The sequence below is a fragment of the Paracoccidioides brasiliensis genome (assembly GCF_000150735.1).
Source record: "Paracoccidioides brasiliensis Pb18 unplaced genomic scaffold supercont2.3, whole genome shotgun sequence".
Lineage (NCBI taxonomy): Eukaryota > Fungi > Ascomycota > Eurotiomycetes > Onygenales > Ajellomycetaceae > Paracoccidioides > Paracoccidioides brasiliensis.
In genome coordinates, this window is record NW_011371360.1 from 354,242 (window position 1) to 374,788 (window position 20,547).

A 20,547-nucleotide genomic window follows, 5' to 3' on the forward strand; every position below is an offset into this window, starting at 1 on the left:
CTTTTCAAACAGTAAAAACAAGTAGAGACAGATTCAGCACACAAACTTGAACAGAGAAGCCAACACTAAAGAGAAAATAGCAATGAAAATGACATGAAACTCGATAGGAAAGTCTGGAGATATCGCTATCTCTTCATCAACAGCAGTAGATTTTCAATAGAGCCACCGCAGCAGTCACGGTTGCGGTATGAACAAACGAGAAAATAAATACGGGTATCCCTTTACCGCAATTGCATCTTTAGCAGGATGCCAGACGGAGCAGATGTGGAAATGCAGTTATCTCTTGCGAGTGAACAGGAGGGAGTAAATGCAGATGGAAAAGTTGAGGTTGAAAAAGCGATGATGCCTTTGGTAACTAAGCAAGGAGAGAAGCAGCACACACAGTTAAATATTGCTTAACATTCAACCAGGGAAATCATACGGAATACATCAATCCAGTCTCCAACTATCGATCTCTCTCTCTCTCTCTATATATATATATATGTGTGTGTGTGTGTGTGTATGTCTTCCCTCGTTTTATATTTGTTTATTTTCCCGCGCTGCATTTGGTTTTTCTAGATTCAAATTGATAAATTATACCCCTCCAGCTCGAAGGTGGTTACCATATATATATCCTAACATAGACATTCAATCAGGATATACTAGAATAAAAAGTAAACCATTCACAAATGTGGATGGGGAATTGTTCACGTAGAATACAATCATTGCATTTCACACAAGGCCAGTTAATCAGTGATTCTATTTGAGACGGCCGTGGCATTTCCGATTTCGTCCGTGCGAATATGCCCAAAGAGTTATCCATGGATGGGGGGAATATGGAGCCAAGAGCTAGGAAGGCTCACGGTACTGACACATGCACCAAGGAAAAGTCAACACGGCGTCGGTCCAATCACCTCATCATGTCCGTGGCTGTATCTCCCACTTCTACCCCCCTCTTAGCTCACTGATCGCGATTAACAAATTAACCGGTGGTTCCCTCATCGGATCTGTATGTGTAAGTGTCAGTCTACCTACTTTCTCCTACCGTATCCATCCCATTAAAACGGTTGAAGCCAAACCGGAGCTCACAACAGCTTTTGGTAAAATCCACGAGATGTACGACATTGCCAGCCATCCAGAACTGTTCCGTCAGCCCCTGTCGACTTCACCCGGGGTGGTTCTGTTCACTATTTTGAATCCACAAGAGAGAGAGTGGTATTCCTCACCTAAAACCCCTGCCTGTCATGTGGGGGTAGTTCCATCTGAGAACGAATTGTGGTGCTGGCCATACCATCTGGTATATCTGTACCTTTTAGTACTAGGCAGCAGCCGAAAGATCTCCCATGCCATCAGTGGGAAATTACCATATGATGGTCAAAACGTGAATATTCAAGCTCACGTTCGTGTATATTCCAAGCCTGAGAGCTCTGTCCATTTGATGGATTGGTATATGCAGCGTAGGGAACCAAGGCTCAAGGCTGAAGAGAAATATAACCTTGAAAAAAGAAGGGAGAGTGAGGGAAATGATAATCATAGAATCTGAGTACGGTTTTCCTGAAAACGAATACCTTCTCAGTTATAGGAACCAATACTAACAGAAATGGCATGGCGTTCTGTAAAATATCTATTAGAGCAAAGGAGCACCTGCTAGACAACCTACAGGACTGGCTGAACAGACAAAGAATAAACAAACACCAGTGACCAAAATCCGCGAGAGAGTCGAACCGTTCGTAAGCCAAGTCGAGGACAATGATGTCAATCGGAAACATAAAAGAAAGCATTAGTCACCGAAAATACACCAACGCATGGCATCCCGGCATAGGGAGTGGACATATGGATATAGGGGTCCCTGTTCCGGCTTATGGGTCTTCAACGGGTGGAAAAGGTAATCTTCCAGCGGAAAGGGGTTTAGAGGAATGGGATTCCCCCGCCCATCCCAATCCGCAAACAATGGCTCCTGCAAAAGCATCAGGAACGAAATGATTAGCAGGAGCGATAACGACAACGAGGATAGTGAAGGAGTAAATTGCCCCGAGAATAGGACAGACAATCCGGGGCCATGATGGTGATGAACTCTGAATAAAGTGACGGAGCGTGAAAGGTTGGGAGGCATGGGAGTAAGAAGATAGATGTTGACTGGGGAGAAGCGGGATGGTCAATACGGAACAACGATCATGAACGAGTATCCAAGATGCAGAGACGGCATGTGGCTGAAAGATCAGGAAAATGAGAGTTCTAAATAAAGTGCACATCACAGCAGCGATAGATATTTGAAAACACTGACCATGGTGATTGCAAAATCTGGGTCCAGACACTGCTTGCGCCAAAAGTCCCATAAACAATGTCAACAGTCCATGGACTCCCTGAAAGTTCATCAACTGGCCCCTTAGGTCACTCAGCAGGCGAGGAGGCATGCACGGCCACACTGTGAATACCACCAATACAAGCAAGCTGCACTGCTAGGGTCCGCCTGCGAGCTTGATATATAGCAGCACCGCAGCTGAACCGCTCCGGGAGCCAATTTATTTCATAGGATGATGGCCTTGAGCTGATGATATCTTGTAGTAGCAGTGCAGGAGTAAAGCCAAATGAGAAAGGAGATCGTTCTAAGTATCTGGATAAAAGAACATAGCCCGTTAGTCCACGCATGAGGGTTGACTATCCAGAGGAAGTATCTCTGCCTCCCAGAAGATATGGAGATTCTCCTCCAATTGTATTATTCTGTAAAGCATGTTCCGGGGCAACATTCGCTGCTCCAGCTTTAAGGGTGACTGCAGTGAAAGATCGCGCAAAGCTGATACATCTAGAAACGGTCAGTCCAAAATGCTTCTAGCCGGTTTCACCTAGAGTTGAACTGTGAAGATACAAACGGGTTCCTAATCCAATAAACCAGTAACCAATATCCAATATCCAATACCCAATATTCTAACAAAAAGGGAAATCTCCAAAGTAGCCGACTACACCATCGATTCCGAGACCTGGTTATATGTAGTATTCTAACTTCTCTGTTCCACGACCACCACCACCACCACCACCACCCAATCTATCTAGTTCTGCAGGGAGGTTCTTGATCCACGAGCAAGGATGGCGACGGGGAAACAGAGGGTGGACCGGGCAAATATCTGTTATTACTTGTAAAGAGACGGGCAGATACTCCGTCCTCAACACTGCCTAGTATTTTGGCCAGAGAAATTGGAATCCAGTTCTGGGCAGTAGCGTGCAAAATTTTGAGTATATGGACAGTTATATCCGATTATCGGTTGATTCGGGTTCCCAAGAATAATCGCAACGACGAGGGGTTCGAAAAATGTCCCGACCCCCATATCCTGAAATGCAGGGAAGATAAAGCAACAGACATCAGGAAAAGAAAAGAAAAAGAGAACCTTCACACAGTTGTTAGCTGGGAGAAGCGAAAATATTAACAAAGTTATATTATCTCGATAGATCTTTGAAAAGTCGAACACAAGACATCGCGGTATATTTTCGCGGAAACGCATCCAGGACCCGAAACCATTTTGCATGATGAAATAATATGAACCTCGTCAAGGCACGCCAAACTCCAATCCATAGCAGTTCAATTATAGTACAGAACGAATGTCCTATGATAGACCATACGAAGTGTGAGGAGGGGGCTGGGATCCTTCATAAGTTATCGATGAGAGGGACGGATCCGGAGATGTGTAACAAGTCGGACCAGATCAGGTTAGTTAACTAGTTAAACTACTCAGCATCGTTCGTCTTGGCATCACTTCAGCTAACTAACGTAGATTTGGCTCTGCCGATATCCTCGAACAAGCCAATGCAAAACACCCATTATCCGGTGTTTCAATGACTGCTAATAAATTATATCATTTGAATGAATACTGGTTTTTTGCTTGACGCATTGGTAACTATATCTATAGACTACCTACTACTTGCATTGTAGCGGCACAACTTAGTAAATAAGTTGACAGCTGGCTGCAGCGACCCTCTGCGTTAACATCAGCGTTTATATTCATATTTCGATTCTCTGATGGAAAAGAAAGATTGCCTTTCGACATACATGAAAGAAGAGTAAAGCTGTGGCTAGATTAGTAATGAATTAATATGCACTTCAAAATACAGTCCAGGTATACGCTCATTGCTAAGAGGGTGAGACAGGTATCTCAAATGAAACAGAGAGAGGCGATCTCGATATCTTTCACAGGAAAGGAAGTATACAAACTAGTTTTTAAAAGGAAATGAATCGTCCCTCAACATGACTCAAATTGTGCCCTTGTTGTCTAAGATCCGCTTTTTTGCCCTCTAGAATAACCTCCGCAGCCTTCTCGCTGATCATATAGATGGGAGCTGAAATATAGAAACCAGGTATCTTTGGGAAAGAAGAAGCATCGACGACACGGAGGCCGTTTACGCCACGGACGCGGAAATTGGAATCCAACACTGCCATTGGGTCATCGTCGGCACCGATGGGACAGGTGCAGGACGCATGGTGGCCCCAAACCTCGTTCTTGATGAACTCCTTGAGGCTCTCAGTGTCGTTAGCTCTCTCTGGGCCCGGCCAGACCTCCTTAAAACTTCCATCGAGAGGGATGACGTTCTCAAAGATCTTGCGCGAGAATTCCACCGACTCAACCATGGCCTGCAGGTCCTTCTCGTCTGCACCGGCCGCCGTGACGCCAGAGTCGAAGGAGTTGAAGTTAATCACGGGAGTGTCCCGGGGGTTTCTGGAGCGTAGCTTGACTGTTCCAGCGTTGTTGCGCGTGTGTGCTTTGAGGGTGATCCACGTCCAGTGACGAGCGTCAGTTATAGCCTTAACGGAGGAACCGGGGTAAAAACCGGAGAACCAGACCGGGGCACCGGATATGAGGACATCCGGGTCACCAGCGGATGCGGAAGTTCGTTTGACGATACCGACAGCAAGGCCACTGGATGTGTATATTCCCTTTTCGTGAGACCCAACGCCCTTTTGGTACTGCTCGAGGCATGGATCTGGATCTGTGGCTAAGAAAGTGCATTTGGAAATGATGGAGAAGTCGCTTGGGGTCTCTGCAATAAGACCAGTCTCATAGCGGTCCTGGAGGTTTTGGCCAACTCCGGGGAGGTCCACGAGGACTGGAATGTTGAATTTCCTAAGCTCGTCTTTGGGTCCAATACCGCTGAGTTTGAGGAGTTGAGGGGTGTTGAAAGCCCCAGCAGAGAGAATCACTTCCTTGGTTGCGGTGACTCTACCTGGGATTCCCTCCTCCGCACCAGTTGCGCGGGGGTCAGCTGCGTAGAGGCTTTTGCCTTTGAGGAAATCAACACCAACAGCCCTTGGCTTAGCACCAGAGGTATCAAACCGGACATTGGTCACCAAGGTATTGAGTGCAAGATCCAGGTGGTATTTTCGAGAACCATCTTCATTAACTGCGTTGGCTGTATCGAGGATAAATTCACGGGGTCCATTTCGTTTATAGTCAGGAGCATTGATTGCAAGGGGAACCTGATACGTGGCCTCAGTGGAGTCACGGAGCGGTGTGTCCGCGTTGATATCACCAAGCAAAACCCCAGCCAGCCCAGTCACAGTGGTGATCAGGCTTCCGACACTATTTCCCATTGCAGTGCCAAGTGCAATAACCAGCGAGAGGAGTTTGAGATCTTGCGCTGCTAGAGACAAGTCCGTCACGGTAGTTTCGAGCCAACCTTCGAAGCCGTGACCGGCAAAGCCATTGGGAACGTATCGTGACCGCTCAAGACGTTGAAAGTACTTCCGCATGTTATCAGGAGACCAAGATGCATCACCAGTGATGGTCTCAATGCTCCGCCAGTCGCTTTTATGAGGGTAGATGGTGATCATTGCATTGTGGGAGGCACAGCCTCCTAGCGTGCCTGCACGGGGATATAGAATTCCCAGAGGCTTAGCATCAGAAGGTGCATTCTGCCCGACGTGAACTTGACCATTTGCCTTTCTATAAGTAAACTTGGAGTTCTTTTTTTGGCGTTCAAAGTCAGGGAAATAATTAACCCAGTAATCCCAGCGCATTGGGGCATATTCAGTCGAATGTAAATGCAGAGCTGGCGTCTGATACAGAATGGAGTCGCCCTGATCATCGCCCGCATCAATCAGCAGCACTTTGTGGCCTGCACGAGCGAGCCGAGATGCCACTGGACCACCTCCCGGGCCAGATCCCACAACCACATAGTCGTATATCTCTGTGGTGTTTGACGACTCACGTTTTGCAAATGCACCTTTGATGGGGCTGTGGTGCTTTCCATGAGGAACACTGTCCAAGTCGTCAGTACAACGTATTCATTGATATCTAATTGAAATTTGGAACACTCCACTCACGTTGCAGCTAGGACATCGGAGGCAACGAGGGCAAGCAAGCCCAGACGTTGTTGGAAAAACATATTACCCGGACACCCTAAGCTTAACGAGGGGATATATTATTCAGAGTTGCATGCAGCTTCAGCTCCACGAATTCCAAACTCACAACCGGTGAAATATGCGAAAGAATGTGCCCGAGAATGAGTGATAGAACACATGAAGGAATGGGAAGAATAAACAACAGACGACAGACGACAAACGACAAACGACAAACGACAAACGACAGACGACAGACGACAGACGACAGACGACAGACGACAGACGACAGACGGCAGGTGAGGAAAGAGAGACTGATGAAGCAACCCAACCTCCAAGGTTTTTTTTTGTGCCTCCAGATTGACTGAGGGGGAGCTTTAAACCTGGTGCAGGTCGGTTTATCCTTTCGAACCCACCCCCTGAAAATTCCGCGACTCCATACCCCTGAGGAAACGCGGGCGTGTTAGTGCCAAGCTACAAGCATAACTTGGAAATTGGAATATCAGGATGAAGGAAGATCCCGAGGAGCCTTATTATGTTATTCTGCTTCAGCAGCCCGTGCATGTGCGCGGGACGCCTGTTCATATGGGGCAGCAGATGCTTGTCCAGCGTTTTCTGGTATGGCGATTGGTTCTGCCCCCATTATGGCTTGCAGGCTGGAGTCGCTATACAAATCCAGCTGGTCCACGAGTCCACGACTCAGTCAACCAGTCAACATCATTACTTGGGGCCTGAGGGGGGTCAACAGGAGTTCATGGTTCCTTGGTTGGAAGTGTGCTCGCTTAAAGCCCCTGGGAAAATGTTCCTGAATGTTCCTGAGCCCTTGCCGCCTGCCAAACTTTTAGAAAAAAAACTGATGCTGAACTATTTTCTGTGCAAGGATGTATCATTTCATGGATTATTATCGTTCAGTTCAATTGAATAGTCCCAGATAGATGCCGGCGCATGTTTCTACGCTGATTGCTGGGGTGCAGGGGGTTGTGGAATAACAGGACCATGATCACGATGTGGCTGCTTACTGCTCAATGCTCATTAACCCTAGTGCAGCGGGGAAAGCTTGGTAGTAGTTAGTTAGCAGAAAGAAATCGTGTGAAATATTCCATGTTTTTCATACATTCATTTCTCCATCATTGTGGACTTCCAATTTTTGAAGTTCACAACCACTCAACTATCCCGAGCTTGAATAACGAGTGGGAGAAGTTTATATGACCGGAAACATAGCAGTTCGGTTCGACCCATATTCCTTGACGCCGAGAAGCTAACGCTTGGGGAACCGAATCCGCCTGTGGAGAACTGTCGATCATAGTGAGCGTAGCCTGGTCTATTATTGGTGGTGTCCTCTCCCATGCTCCCGGGTTTAGCCCAAGTGCCAACTTCGTCATCGAGAAGGGAATATGGAGCCAGCAGAGAAAGGGGATGGTCCGTCCTGTGTCCATCAGTTTCTTGGGACAAGAATATTTCTAGATTATCTATTGATTTCTGATCCGAGTTAATCACGAAAATCCCTCTCTTCAATTCTGCCCAATGAAAATGCGGCAAATCTCAATAAGAGAATGAAAAAGAAAGAAGACATTAGTTATTGCGATTAATGATATCCGCAGTTTAGCTCATTTGTTCGCAGCGTAGCACTCCGAACTCCGGTCTTGATAGGACGATGCAAACATCACTAGCTACAGAACTGGAAAGCAATGATGGAAATAATTCGACTCTTCTCGCGTGCGTAGAGTTTCCCAACCCTGGCCCACACTTGAGAAGCAGGCTTTCGTGCCGCATTGCTCTGTCCTGCAGTTAGCTTCTCAAAGAGTGAGGATCTTAATATTAGTTGGGATGATGAATTCGAGGACTCAAGAATGGAAATACCTTCCCACGTCTCAACCACCTGCCGCTCTGCCACAGCCCTCTGGCTCCACGTTTGCCTGCGGTATAAAAGAAGCCTGCCAGAGCAAAATTTCAACATTCTTTCCTGCTTCCAGCATGGAAATTCAATGGCAATCTAAGAGTCAAATTCCGCAGATAGCCCTAGAAGATCTATCAAGAGGTGGTAAGTATCCTTTCTAAATATGGGCAAAATAGAAGAAAATCAGCATCCCTTGCAACTAACTGCCAGGTCTCAAATCAACGGCTCAAAATTTGGAAGCAGGTTTTGTCGAGGTTGCGGAACCGCAGTTGATTCAGGCAGGGATCTCGGCAAAGGAGTAATCGGGGAACCATCAACAAAAAGGGGGCTGAACCTCTGCATATCATGCACGTTTCAGCGAAGTCCTTCTTTAGCCCCCCCCGGATTCTCGAACCGATAATAAATATCCGAATTTCCAAAAACCATCCAGTGGTAAACTCAGCATCCTCAGAAATTCCTAGGATGTCTCTTCAATAGCTTCATCCGATGCTCCTCTGGTCTCTACCGTGTATCTGTCCTTTGGGACAACCGGGTTTTGGCGGAGCACAGCACTAAGAATTTCGCTTCTCTACTGATTGGCGTAAGCCCTAAGTTCCAGGAGGGACGGTGCGTAAAGTCAGAGGCGGCGGCTCAAGGTATCCTCCTGACATCCTTGTCGAATGTGATGACTTGAAACTTCCCTCCATTCGATGGATGCACTGTGGGCTTTTTCGAGCCTCCGCTGCAGAAGACATGAAGCTCCAACGAGTTCCTTTTTGTCCCCGTCCATTTTCGGTCTCACCTAGTTCCTTATTATGAAATGTGATAAGACGGACGCTGTGTGGTAGTTTGTTTGTTTGTTTTGAAATACTAGATTATTCGTAGTAGTCTCGAAAGAAGAAGAAAAAACCCCGTTTTCTAGGCGGCCAAGCATCCCACTACCCAAGTCCAAGAAATAAAACATGGAGGCCAAAGGAGAAAATTTAAGGAGATTTGTCAAGCTGACAAAAGGTTATCGGGGGGTGCTTTAAGGAGCGAAAATTTTGTATCAAAAACCCTCCATAATGTAAAAAAAAAAAAAAAAAAAAAGAAAAAAAATCAGGGAAAATGAAACGATAATTAAAGTCTAAAACGCTAAGGGAATAAGTTGGTCGAAAGAATGACTGGGGTACACAGCAGAATCATGTTCGATTAGGATTATCAATGTAAAAAGAGGCTAGACGGCGTGGAAGTAGTTGCGCTGGTGCTGTTGGAAATTAACAACATCAACCAGAGGCATCGCATCCGATTCATGGCATTTCGGTTTTTGGGACAATCTCTCTGAGTTGCGCATCATGGCCTCATCATGGGATGTGCTAAAAGTCCCAAATGTTCCTGATTTTTGATGTTCGGTGTAGGAGAACAGAGTGGGAAAAACTCTGCGGAAGAATGATCGCATGGCTGGCATGCACGCACAAATGATACCGACGTGGATCTCAATTGTGCTCCAGTATCCCATTTCAACATAATCCCCTGAGAGCGCACGTTAGTTTCACTTCTCTGGCAAGTAACGTAATGGGTACACTCACAGGTAAAATTGTGTGATTTGGCAAATTTGAGAAGCGTCTGTAGGCGGAAAATGCTGACGATCGTGACACTATCAAGTTCGCTGTCAGCTTCATCTACAATATTATAGCTATTCAGAGGCAAATCCGAACTTACAAGGATCCGACACTGAACATGAGGCAAATATGGATCTTCTTCTTCCGCCACAGCTCCAATTGGGACAACTCTCGTAAAGGCAGAGCCAAAGTGACAAAGTCAAGGACAATATTAAAGCCGGCACTCGTCCAGCCCTGCATGTTGATATCATTGCAATGGCCCGGCGCAGTCTTATCCCACCGCAACCATGCTAATTCAATTGGTCTGCACTGAAAGACGGATACAAGGATAAAGACGAGACCGTATGCCAATGTGATGGCCATTAAGACGTATATCGCTATCCTGAAACTCTTCTTGGAAAATATCCTTAAATAGAAAAAATGAAGAGATACTTTTGTGAAAATGAGGGCTAGAAAATAAAGCCATTCGTCGAAGTAGTATATCTAAAAGCTCTTGTCAGCCATAAAGAGGCACAGTGATAGGAAGCGTAGAAACATACGTAAAGAATGTTTGTAATGTCGTCGAAGGCAACGTGCCAGATGTCTTTGCCCAGGCCCGCATTTGCGACTGTTTGACCGTGGCTATTAGTTTTATTTTATTCGTTTTATGCGGACCTATGGAAAAATGGAGTGATACTCACTTAGAACGGAAAATGCAGAGAAAGGTATCGTGAACACCTAGCCTACCTTCAGTAATCACACACACACACACACCGTAGGTCATAGGAGCTGAGGGAACCCACCATTGCCAAAATTATCATCACATCGTCCATTCCGAATTGGCCGCCATTGAAAAATGGTAGTCTAGCCATCATCCGCAAAGCGAACGCTAGAAGCGCAAGGCCACCTCCTGTAACGCCAGTAACGGAAATCAACTTAGTTCGATCGCGAATCGGCCGCCCACACTTTAAGTCAGAGAGTCTCTTGGTTGCTACATTAAGTCAGCAGTTATCATTATATTCACGACGCAGATACCACCTACTCAACGATTCTCTGATACTACATGTCGTTTCCACGCATGGTCCGATTTTTGCTTGGAGCGCAGCATTTGTGCAGGTATCCATACACCTTAGGTCAGTGAGCGCGCACAATTCAGCAATTGCTAGTTTCGTACAATTGATCTGGTTTCAATTAGCAATGTGCTCTGCTATGATGCATCTTCTGGTTCCCATCCTACCGCGCATGCTGGGACTTGAGAGCGCTGTGCTTGGGAGGCCGAGATAAGGACGGCATATGCCGTGAGAGCGGTGTTGAAAGCCTTCATATCCGTGATCGGAGTACCGCAACGGTGCCGGGCTGCCTAATTGCCACACATGAGGAAGAGGGGCCGAGAGAGCGACAGGATGAAGTCAAACTGCGGGCCTAATATATGATGAGGTGAGGGAGTCTCTACCAAGACAGTATTGAATATTAAATGAAAGAAATGCGAGACCCTGTTCTAGATAATGATAATGAAAGTCTGTGATCCCAAAATCATCTTCCATGCAACGCAAGGATCAGGGAGAGAAGGATATGACAATTCGGGAAATATTGATTGACGTCCTTCAGGCGTCCAAAACATCTCATCCTCGAAATAGCAATATATATATATATATATATATATATATTTTTGAAGACAAGGGATCGTGGAAACCAAGGGGACGATTCTAGGCGTCTTAATATCATATGATAATGATTCAGAGAGCACACGCCAAGCATGCTGCTCGCCGCCAGCAGAAATCCCCACTGAAGTTGCCCCAGTTCATGGGCGCTGAGGGAGAAGAATTAGGAGAATTCATTGATCGCCGATCAGCAGCTGAGCCCCCCCTAAGATTCCAGGAACGAGCCTAGAAGCCCAATTATAATCCCGACATGGTGGAGCTGGTAGATAGGCCCATAGGCATGAAACTACCCGCCCGACGTACACTTGCGACAGCGGCCCGTTGGCCCATAGTAGTAGTCAAGTATTCAGAGAAGAATAATATGCCAGCCGCATCGTCGTCTCCTCCTTGCCCTTGCTTCACTTCAGTCAAGGCTGATTGTACTCCGTATCCCGTCAGAAATTAGCCAGTTAAATCTCGGCTACGGGTTCAACTTTCAGGTGCCTGCCCATAGTTAGTTATACTTTTTCGACCATTGTGCCGGAGATATTTTCCCCAGGACTTGATGATGTTAACGAGCGGCGGCGTGGAAACCTTGGAACGTTGGAGGGTTGGTTAACTTTGTTAGGGTTAGCGTTGCCTTGTGATCCTTCAGCCGAATGTCTGCAGGTGAGTTAAGTTCAACCTCAACATCTTTACTGCTCCCTCTTCCCAGGGGGTCGCACTTCTTCTGGGCAGATAGGAGAGAAACAGGGCGAGGGAGATAAAGAGAAGCGCAGCTGCCAGCCTTCTTTTTAAGGTCCAGGCCATGAACCGGCCCCTGGCGTTTGCATGTCTTCTTTTGCGACCATGTTATTTGCATCACCGTTGAAAGAACCCTTGTGTTCATCCCGCGCTAGGTTAGACAACCTTGGAACTGCGTTGATACCCCATAGTACTCCGTATTATGGACCAGAGGTTACCAGCACCGGGTTGTGAGCTTGAAACGGGCTATACCCCTTTCACCTGTGACTGCTTACAAGTTACTCCCCGAGCCGAAAGGTTTGCAGATCTTGATTTTGATAATATGGGCCCATTTTAAGCCATGTTTCTTTGGCTATCGAATTTTTGTCGGTATGGAATCCCACTACTGGACAAGCCAGCTATAGGATATCGATACTCCTCTCCACATGCCCCTTAAAGTCTTTCAGCTTTCAAAGGCGTTTCTGAGGCACCCAGGGAATCCGTATTGTCACATTATTCGGTCTTATTTTGCTCACTTTTCATATTTCCCTTATGTCAACTGCCCCTCGATCTCAATATTCTCCCTCCGTGATCTTTTTCGGAGAGATATAAGTTTTGCGACACTACGAAGTGCTTAACCAATCGTTCCATTTTTTTTTAATGTTTTTGGTCATTCGTTCTTGTCCTTTCCTCTTCAGTATCCTCTTTGGAGGCTTTTATTGGCAGATATCAACGTCCAGTCATTCTTTTTTTTTTTTTTCTTTAGGATCGTTATATTTGCGCTGGTGATGAAGTCCTTTTCAATTCTCTCATTTTTCCTTCCTTTCCTAGGGGTGGATATCCTCGTCAATGCCTTGCCAACTGCAGAAAATATTGCAAGATTCAATGCGGAACGAGCAGAGGAGCCTTGCCCTTACGCGAAGCTTCAGGCTGAGCTGAAACCCAAGCTGGCAAAGCGATTTGCTTTTGATTCGATGAAGGAGCCAATTGATGGTGAGATATACACAGGCATGGCCGCTTGTGAATATACCTGACATTTAACATAGTTACTGGAGAACATGCCTTTTTACCTCCAAACTTCGAAGCTGGTGACCAGCGAGGTCCTTGCGCGGGTCTGAATGCGTTGGCAAACCATGGGTATATCCCACATAACGGAGTTACATCTGTATTGAACATTTCTCTGCCTGAGACAATTAAGAATCTAACATGAACTTGCAGGCAGCTCAAGTTATCTTCGCGATCAACCGCGGTGAGGATTATCTACATATGAAATGCCGTACCCCTGAGTTCAACCTAATATGATTTTGCCATGTAGTATTTGGAATGGGCCTTGACATTGCTACAATCCTTGGTGTCCTGGGAACTGTATGGGCTGGCAATCCAATCTCTCTGACCCCCGGGTTCAGCATTGGCGGACCAACTACCCAGTCTGAAAACATCCTACACGATCTTCTTGGTTTAGTTGGTATGTGTGGGAAAAATCCTTTTGCGAAATCAGGATCAGCACCATTAATAATGTATCTCAGGAACCCCACAAGGTCTAATAGGATCTCATAATTTGATCGAGTCAGACTCCTCCAACACTCGTGATGATCTATATGCGACAGGAAATGCCCACACCCTTCATATGGAGAAGTTCCTGGGCTGGTATAACATGAGCAGAGAACACCAAACCGGAGATTATAATATGGATATCATGGCAAAACGGGCAGCAAATCGGTTCCAGGAGAGCAAATTGGAGAACCCTTATTTTTACTACGGTCCCTTTACGGGTTTGGTCAGTCGCAACGCTGGATATATTTTTCCCGGCCGATTGCTTGGGAATTATTCTAGAGCGAACCCGGAAGGTGTTTTGAGTAAGTCAAAATTCCTCATATATATCGTAGCCGTCAAGAATGCTAACCAGAGTCGAATTATAGCAAAGGAAGTTATTCGGAACTTCTATGGTGTTTATGGTGATGAGGATCATCTCGAGTACAAAGAGGGCTGGGAACGCATTCCAGAGAACTGGTACCGCAGGCCAGTCGATTGGGGTTTGGTCGGCTTTAATACTGATCTTGTCAGCTTTATTCTGAAATATCCCCAATTGGCAAGGTAAGCATGGACTAATCTGCGTCTCAGACACCTGTGTTGATATGAAATATAAAATATATGAAAGAAGATCCGTCAACTAACCATCCCATCCCATTGCAGCATCGGAGGCAACATGGGCAAAGTCGACACTTTTGCAGGTCTCGACCTTGGAAATCTGACCACCGGCATCGCCAATGCTGGCCAGCTGTTGGAGTCCAACAATCTTATCTGCTTCATTCTCCAATTCGCTAAGGCGCTTGCTCCGAGTACTCTGCCTCGTGCTTTTGCCGCAGTCGAAGCGCCTTTGAAGCTAATCACTGAAACTCTTAATGTTCCTCTTCTTGACCTCAACTGTCCTTCGTTTTCCGATCTTACCAGGGATGGGAAGCCTCTTTGGGACGTGTTGCTGGATTCGTTTCCTGGTGCTAAGAAGGGCGGGACCCCATTGTAGAAACTATGAACTGTACAGGCCTAAGGTCTTATTTTATGTCCTTTCTATATATGTGCTTGAGGCTTAACACAGAAGGACTAAATAGCTATGCTTGCATAAAGAATATTTGAATTTGTTTCTCTCATTCCATTGGCCTAAATATATATTTTAGCCATTTTTGCGTTACTAGATTTATATACTTCCAGGGTTTCTACTTCCGCAAAGGTTATATAAATCGCCCTCTATCTCTTCAAGCTTCAATATTTATAAAATAACAGGCATTCTGGGGAATTCTGTAATCAGCCTTTCTAGGTTTCGATTAGGATCTTCTCGTTCTTCCTGAATCAGACGAAGATTCTCATATCGTTAGAAACATGTGTCCATTGCTCACTTAAAAAATTGCCTTAGTCACAAAGATTAGAAATCTATTTTTAAGCTCTCGACTCCCACAGTTGTAAAGAACTAATAATTTATGTATTCAGACATAAACTCCGCTGGCTGTTGTCTTCCAAGGTCATCCTTGTATAGGAAAAACGCTGTTGAGACGTCGAGTTTAAAGAATCATAGTAAAAAAAAAAGAAAAAAAAATCCAGAGTTAGGATTTAGAAAGAATTCCATATCGCTTAGGACCCTTTCAAGCTATTTTAAATATGTACAAAAAATGTATTACTGGTACCGCATATCACTTTATGGTTCAAAAATGCATATGAATAGAACATCGGAAGGGATTGAGACACCCCCAAAGGGTACAAAAGGTAAAGTAAAGTAAAAAAAAAGAAAAGAAAAGAAAAGAAAGACAAAGAAAAATATGGGTGAATGCGGTGACGAGAATAAAGTGCGTCGGATGCAAGGCGATAGGGAAGGTCATCCAAGTTTGATGTGATTGTAATGCTTTGGAGGAAAATGTTAAAACACCCTTATGGACGAAAACATTTGATGATAGGAGCTGGGTCACCATGTCGTTTCTTTCATGTGTCGAGACACATCCTCGATGACCCATGATAATGGATGTTTTAGTCCCTTTCCGCCACTATGTCGAGATGTGAGATTCGTGAGCAGTCAGTCGTTCGTATCTTCTTATCCTTTTTGCCTTGCATTTTGATACCATGGAGGGATTGTGTTAAGGCCCAGCTCTCCCTTCCTCAACAGCTACAACAATAACAACACAGATGTCGTCTACCTTGCCACCTCGGAATTTGTCCAAGGTACGATATCTTTGTGCCTGTTTTGCAAATGGCCCGTCCCGGTGATGATCCACACTGGCAACTTTTGCCTGCCGAACAATTGAAAGTGCAAGGAGACTTTGCAGAGTATGAAGTTGTTCTTGAGCATAGGGCATTTGGCGATTGGGAATATGGTTGTTTGGCGACAGGGAGATTTCTAAGGATGGGACAAGGCCTCCGACATGTGTAAGTTTATCAAGTTCAGCAGAAACACTGATTCCCGAGTCTGAGGAGCCATTCCATGCACCCGTAGATATCATTTGGTTGGTTACGATATTTAGAATGTCCTGGTTGAATAAATTGTCCAGAACCCCGTCAGTAGCGAGAATAAGCACGTCACCATGTTGCATTTTCAAATTGGTTACGTTCGCGTGGTAAGGAAAATCTTCGAAAACACGTCCCCCGAATATTGAAGATTGGAGTCGCATAAGTGGCGGAACTAAGGTAAGCTGGTATGGGGTATTGAAATTGTGGGTTTGAGGGACTGAATAATGATGAATGGCTGCAAGACGGCAAACAATGGATCCTGAATCTCCGAGGCTGAATTAAACTGTTAGTATTAAAAACTTGCACGATTCTTTTGTGGTGAAAATAGGTGCATACTTTGCAAGTTCCACCTTGCCGTCTTGATGAGCAACCCCAACACAAGCCGTACTTCCACCCGCAAAAATTGTCTGATCTGCTTTGCATCTCTCATAGCCCGCCTGCATCAGGGTCCTGGCCCTCAATTTATCGAATTTTCTATCCCAATCCAACGCTACCTGGGCCATGTTGCTGCACAACGCATGAGAGAAATCCGCCGGATCCACGCCGTACTCAGCCCACCCCCCCACCCCGTCTGCCACACCGAAAGCAACAGAATTGGTTTCATTGTCGATTTTGCTCACGAAAAACGCATCCTCTCCACTATCAAACCGAGACCTCTTCCAGGCCGCAGCAGTTACCCCCTTATGTAAACCAATCGCGTCCGTCTTGCCAGGATTAAAATTTATGACATTTTTTGTAGGTGAAAGTTTGTGCCCCTTTCCGGAAGCTGACGCTGCGATGCGATAGGACACACGATATTCCGCCATTAGGGAAGGGCTTGAGTGGAACGACCTGTCCGCTCCCACGCCCCGAGATCGTGTAACTGCGGATGTGCAAGGGGCTCGAGAAAAGTTGGTTCCATGAGAAGCCGATTCAGACCATAGGGACCAACCGGAACCCACCACGTTCCACAGCCGCATTTGGGCCAAGCCCCGTAGCCGGCTTGCTCTGGCCACTATCACCCTGTCCATACTAAGTACGGAACTCTGCCCTCCTGTGCAGGTAAGACCTGTGAGAGCATTGGGACAAGCTCGGGAGATCGTCGTAGGTCAGACGCATGTGCTGGATGTTTTAGGATGAAATCGTTACAAAGAAGTTCCAGCCATAGCAATCGTACATAAAGACGCGGATAAACATAATATGCGTTGTTTTATTGGTGAATTCGTTTTTTTGAAGAAGTTCGATGAACGTTCAACGTCAAGGCCGGGAAGTTTCAGTTTGACGCAGGCGCCAAAAATTAGTTTACTCGACAATGCAAAGCAATTGACCAATCGGCAGTTCGGTGCATGCAGCTTTAACCAGCAATTTCACATAGTAATGTAATATGTGGGCTTTATCCCTGCAAGTAAAAAAAACAGGAAGAGCTAAAAATATCTCATAGCTAACTATGAAGCGACCATTTATATACCGCATTTGACAAAGTAACCTGAGTACGCGCTTAGTAATAAACGCGCGTATAACTAGTCGCAAGAAACCAGCAACGCCGGTATATCAAACTCTATTCCACACGTCCACATTCTGAGGTTCAGGGCAGCGTTGGTTGGTAACTCGGCAGTCACCTAGGGTTCAATGTAAAGTTTCTCTTCAAATCACCGAGGCATCAAAAAGATGTTTGGGTATTTAAATAGGAGTGAAACATATATACATAAACTGGGGCATGCAACATTTGCCCTATTCCCATGTTGATCTCTCTTCAAAAGCTCTCCTTCCTGCCATCTCATGACAATGTCGAATATCAAGATAATTGGCACATTGTTTTGTCCGCAGTGCATTTCCCTGCCCATACCTTCAAACACGAAATATTTCTGCATCTTGTATGGGATATAACTCAAATGCTGGCCCAAAGGGACAATACCTTTTTTAATCCATTTCAATCTCCTGATATTCTTCTGGCCTACGAGATAACAATTTCACATGATTGGGACAACACTAAAAGATCCCAGGGATGATTCTCCACTTGACTTTGTTGCAGTACTCCTCCCAAGTCTTCCCGTATTTCTTGATACATCGCTGTTCATCTCGATAGCATCGGTGAACAAGAATTGTTGTCATGAATAGGGCATATGTCCACGGGAGCAAATGGGTAAATCCGCAGGTAGCGCACATCGCATAGGACAGGATGAGATCTCCCAAGTAATTCGCATGACGGACAACCCCCCACCATCCTGCCAGAGACAAAAAAAGAAGTGCATGTCTAGGTTAGTAACCGACTTAACAAAAATGTCAAGTGACAGAATGAGTGAAAGAAAAATGGCAAAATAACATACCGGAACAGATTATGATCGATTTATGAGTCAGACCGTTCGTGGTTTTGTACTCGCCATGGATAAACTCTGGAACCTTGCCCCAAATCAAACATTTGCCCTGGGTATCACGCACGAGGAACTTTTGGTGATTCGCAGACCGGAAAAGTGCATATCCACCAAAACCAGCAGTCAAAATCGTAGCGGCTGCAGTTGGAGACAGCGTAACCGGGTGAACAGCTAAAAACTGGGGCTGCAACGTGTATATTGTCGGGAGCCAGGCAGCGGAACCCCAGGCTAGATAAAATCCAACGTGGTCGTGAGCCATGTCAATAGTTTTGAGGTACCTAAATGAAACTTGTTTTAGCAGGTATACATGCAAATTTCGCTCTCATGTAAACACACCAGTCTTCGTTGAAGAAAAAATCCACGATATACGTCAGATGGAGGACATCAGCAATTAGAATCGAGTTTGTAATGTATCCGTGTCGACAAAATTGCAGCGCAGTAAATGAGATGTCACTATATTATTCTTGTTAGTCCATGGGGGGCATATCATTGAATACGTTCAGCTACGATATACAGCTGAACAGATATTCCATTATCTCACATCAATATCCAGCCAATGATGCCAGGACGGCCATTGTGAAACAGTTTCATATCCCAGGATTGGCCCAAGCGTGGGTTCAACTCAATTCCCATGTAAAGATCGTACAATGGAGATCCTGTGGCAAATGTTAACGGGGGTGAAGGGATATGGAAGGAAGAGCTGCATGATCTAACCGCTGAACTTTCTGTCCTCAGGATGAGATGGCCAGAGGTGGGCTTTTAGGTAGAAGGCCAGAGTGAGAAACAGGCCATAGATATTGAAAGTGGTAAGCAGTGATCCCCAATTGTCGGCAACGAAGGTGGAAACCGGAATCCCTCCATACAAGCTGATAATGGCAAATAGCCACACAGTAACCATCGCAGCCAACATCCCATTGATTTTGTATTTCAGAACGTTCCCCGCAGGGGTTGGCTGACCTTCCTGTGTTGACCCTGGGAGAAAGCTGTAAAGCAGGGCCTGGAATAGAACCCATCCTCCATACGCCAAGGCTGTTTGCAAATTGGGGACTGGGCAGTACCGGTGATAAAACGAAAAGAGACCCTCGTTTTTGAGGGCCACAGCAGTCGACAGTAAGGAGCCGTCAAAATGCTGCAGGGCCACATACCAGAAGAGTATTGTGGTAGGACATGCCATCATAATCACGAGAGATAACGCGCCATGAAGTCGAGGGACTTCAGTTCGCCTGCCCCATGACGGGATGACGTCCTTTGGAATCAACTGGAGTTTGTAGTTCTTCTGATCCGCTTGACAAGGAACTGCAGCTGAAATGACTTCCTCCATCTTTTCATAGAAGTTGAGAACACGCAGCAAGAGTAGATAGAAAAGTTGGAACGAGAGACTTTGAATTAATGGAGCAGAGTCTGCAGGAAGTGTAACATCCAGCCAGGCTATCTTGAAGAGATGAAGTGTTGCTAAACTTTACAGTTACAGTTCAAAGAGGAGCGAATCGCTTAGGTAACCTGATTCGTCCACTATAAATACTGAGATTTAACTTGGTGAGACAGTCATAGACATGTCTTGTGCATTCCGAAGGTAGAGAGCACAACAGATAAACAGATTGATCCCATTACACTGGGTGAAGTAGATCTGCAGGTTCCAGGGGTGGGGGGCTGGGAGATATATAGCTCTCAAGCCTTTGCACCTTGCATCAGAAATGGAGCGTTTGCACCAAATATTTGGTAGCATGCTATTAGACTTTGGGCCTCTGGCAGGCTCCACGGCTTTCTGAAATTTTGAACAGATCAACCCCAAATCTGTTGATACAGATTGGCGGTAAGCCCTGTTGCTTAAATTGCGCCATGAATACCAAGCCAAAGAGTAAAAAAAGGGACTAAACTTCGAAATCTATGGTGTGACTAACTATGGAGAGCAGATAAGGCTAGAGTTCAAAGCAAACAAAGATCAAGTTATACATGGTATCTATAACTTTGCAGGCGGTGGGTCCTTCAACCCTTGGGAAGAAAAAAAAACCAGACCCCGCTGCAATGAATACTTGCAGAATTCAACTGTTGATGTCAAACGTTGAGGTTGAGGTTTGAG

General features: G+C 45.6%; 9 protein-coding genes across 9 annotated transcripts; 3 read left to right on the forward strand and 6 right to left on the reverse strand.

Annotated features, from left to right (window-relative positions):
* Nucleotides 1-1,759: 1,759 nt before the first annotated feature.
* On the reverse strand, nucleotides 1,760-2,092 carry PADG_11435 (uncharacterized protein; the record flags this gene model as incomplete). Its single annotated transcript, XM_010760605.1, has 1 exon — nucleotides 1,760-2,092. One exon carries the CDS (start codon nucleotides 2,090-2,092, stop codon nucleotides 1,760-1,762), a length of 333 nt encoding a protein of 110 aa, XP_010758907.1.
* A 2,097-nt stretch (nucleotides 2,093-4,189) lies between these two features.
* Nucleotides 4,190-6,351, reverse strand: PADG_02504 (uncharacterized protein; the record flags this gene model as incomplete). The annotated part of the gene is made up of 2 exons (XM_010760187.1): nucleotides 4,190-6,224; nucleotides 6,290-6,351. 2 exons carry the CDS (start codon nucleotides 6,349-6,351, stop codon nucleotides 4,190-4,192), a joined length of 2,097 nt encoding a protein of 698 aa, XP_010758489.1.
* A 460-nt stretch (nucleotides 6,352-6,811) lies between these two features.
* On the forward strand, nucleotides 6,812-7,039 carry PADG_11436 (uncharacterized protein; the record flags this gene model as incomplete). Its single annotated transcript, XM_010760606.1, has 1 exon — nucleotides 6,812-7,039. One exon carries the CDS (start codon nucleotides 6,812-6,814, stop codon nucleotides 7,037-7,039), a length of 228 nt encoding a protein of 75 aa, XP_010758908.1.
* A 1,092-nt stretch (nucleotides 7,040-8,131) lies between these two features.
* Nucleotides 8,132-8,503, forward strand: PADG_11437 (uncharacterized protein; the record flags this gene model as incomplete). The annotated part of the gene is made up of 2 exons (XM_010760607.1): nucleotides 8,132-8,345; nucleotides 8,412-8,503. The coding sequence occupies 2 exons, from the start codon at nucleotides 8,132-8,134 to the stop codon at nucleotides 8,501-8,503; spliced, it is 306 nt and encodes a 101-aa protein (XP_010758909.1).
* An 893-nt stretch (nucleotides 8,504-9,396) lies between these two features.
* On the reverse strand, nucleotides 9,397-11,084 carry PADG_02506 (uncharacterized protein; the record flags this gene model as incomplete). The annotated part of the gene is made up of 8 exons (XM_010759709.1): nucleotides 9,397-9,692; nucleotides 9,749-9,816; nucleotides 9,882-10,264; nucleotides 10,321-10,388; nucleotides 10,462-10,498; nucleotides 10,564-10,751; nucleotides 10,803-10,941; nucleotides 10,998-11,084. 8 exons carry the CDS (start codon nucleotides 11,082-11,084, stop codon nucleotides 9,397-9,399), a joined length of 1,266 nt encoding a protein of 421 aa, XP_010758011.1.
* Nucleotides 11,085-11,971: 887 nt separating this feature from the next.
* On the reverse strand, nucleotides 11,972-12,262 carry PADG_11438 (uncharacterized protein; the record flags this gene model as incomplete). Its single annotated transcript, XM_010760608.1, has 1 exon — nucleotides 11,972-12,262. One exon carries the CDS (start codon nucleotides 12,260-12,262, stop codon nucleotides 11,972-11,974), a length of 291 nt encoding a protein of 96 aa, XP_010758910.1.
* Nucleotides 12,263-12,911: 649 nt separating this feature from the next.
* Nucleotides 12,912-14,647, forward strand: PADG_02507 (uncharacterized protein; the record flags this gene model as incomplete). Its single annotated transcript, XM_010759710.1, has 7 exons — nucleotides 12,912-13,116; nucleotides 13,170-13,288; nucleotides 13,342-13,372; nucleotides 13,439-13,588; nucleotides 13,650-13,979; nucleotides 14,043-14,217; nucleotides 14,317-14,647. 7 exons carry the CDS (start codon nucleotides 12,912-12,914, stop codon nucleotides 14,645-14,647), a joined length of 1,341 nt encoding a protein of 446 aa, XP_010758012.1.
* A 1,099-nt stretch (nucleotides 14,648-15,746) lies between these two features.
* Nucleotides 15,747-17,126, reverse strand: PADG_02508 (uncharacterized protein; the record flags this gene model as incomplete). The annotated part of the gene is made up of 2 exons (XM_010760188.1): nucleotides 15,747-16,389; nucleotides 16,453-17,126. The coding sequence occupies 2 exons, from the start codon at nucleotides 17,124-17,126 to the stop codon at nucleotides 15,747-15,749; spliced, it is 1,317 nt and encodes a 438-aa protein (XP_010758490.1).
* Nucleotides 17,127-18,084: 958 nt separating this feature from the next.
* Nucleotides 18,085-19,788, reverse strand: PADG_02509 (uncharacterized protein; the record flags this gene model as incomplete). Its single annotated transcript, XM_010759711.1, has 5 exons — nucleotides 18,085-18,320; nucleotides 18,423-18,755; nucleotides 18,802-18,920; nucleotides 19,009-19,123; nucleotides 19,182-19,788. 5 exons carry the CDS (start codon nucleotides 19,786-19,788, stop codon nucleotides 18,085-18,087), a joined length of 1,410 nt encoding a protein of 469 aa, XP_010758013.1.
* Nucleotides 19,789-20,547: the final 759 nt, after the last annotated feature.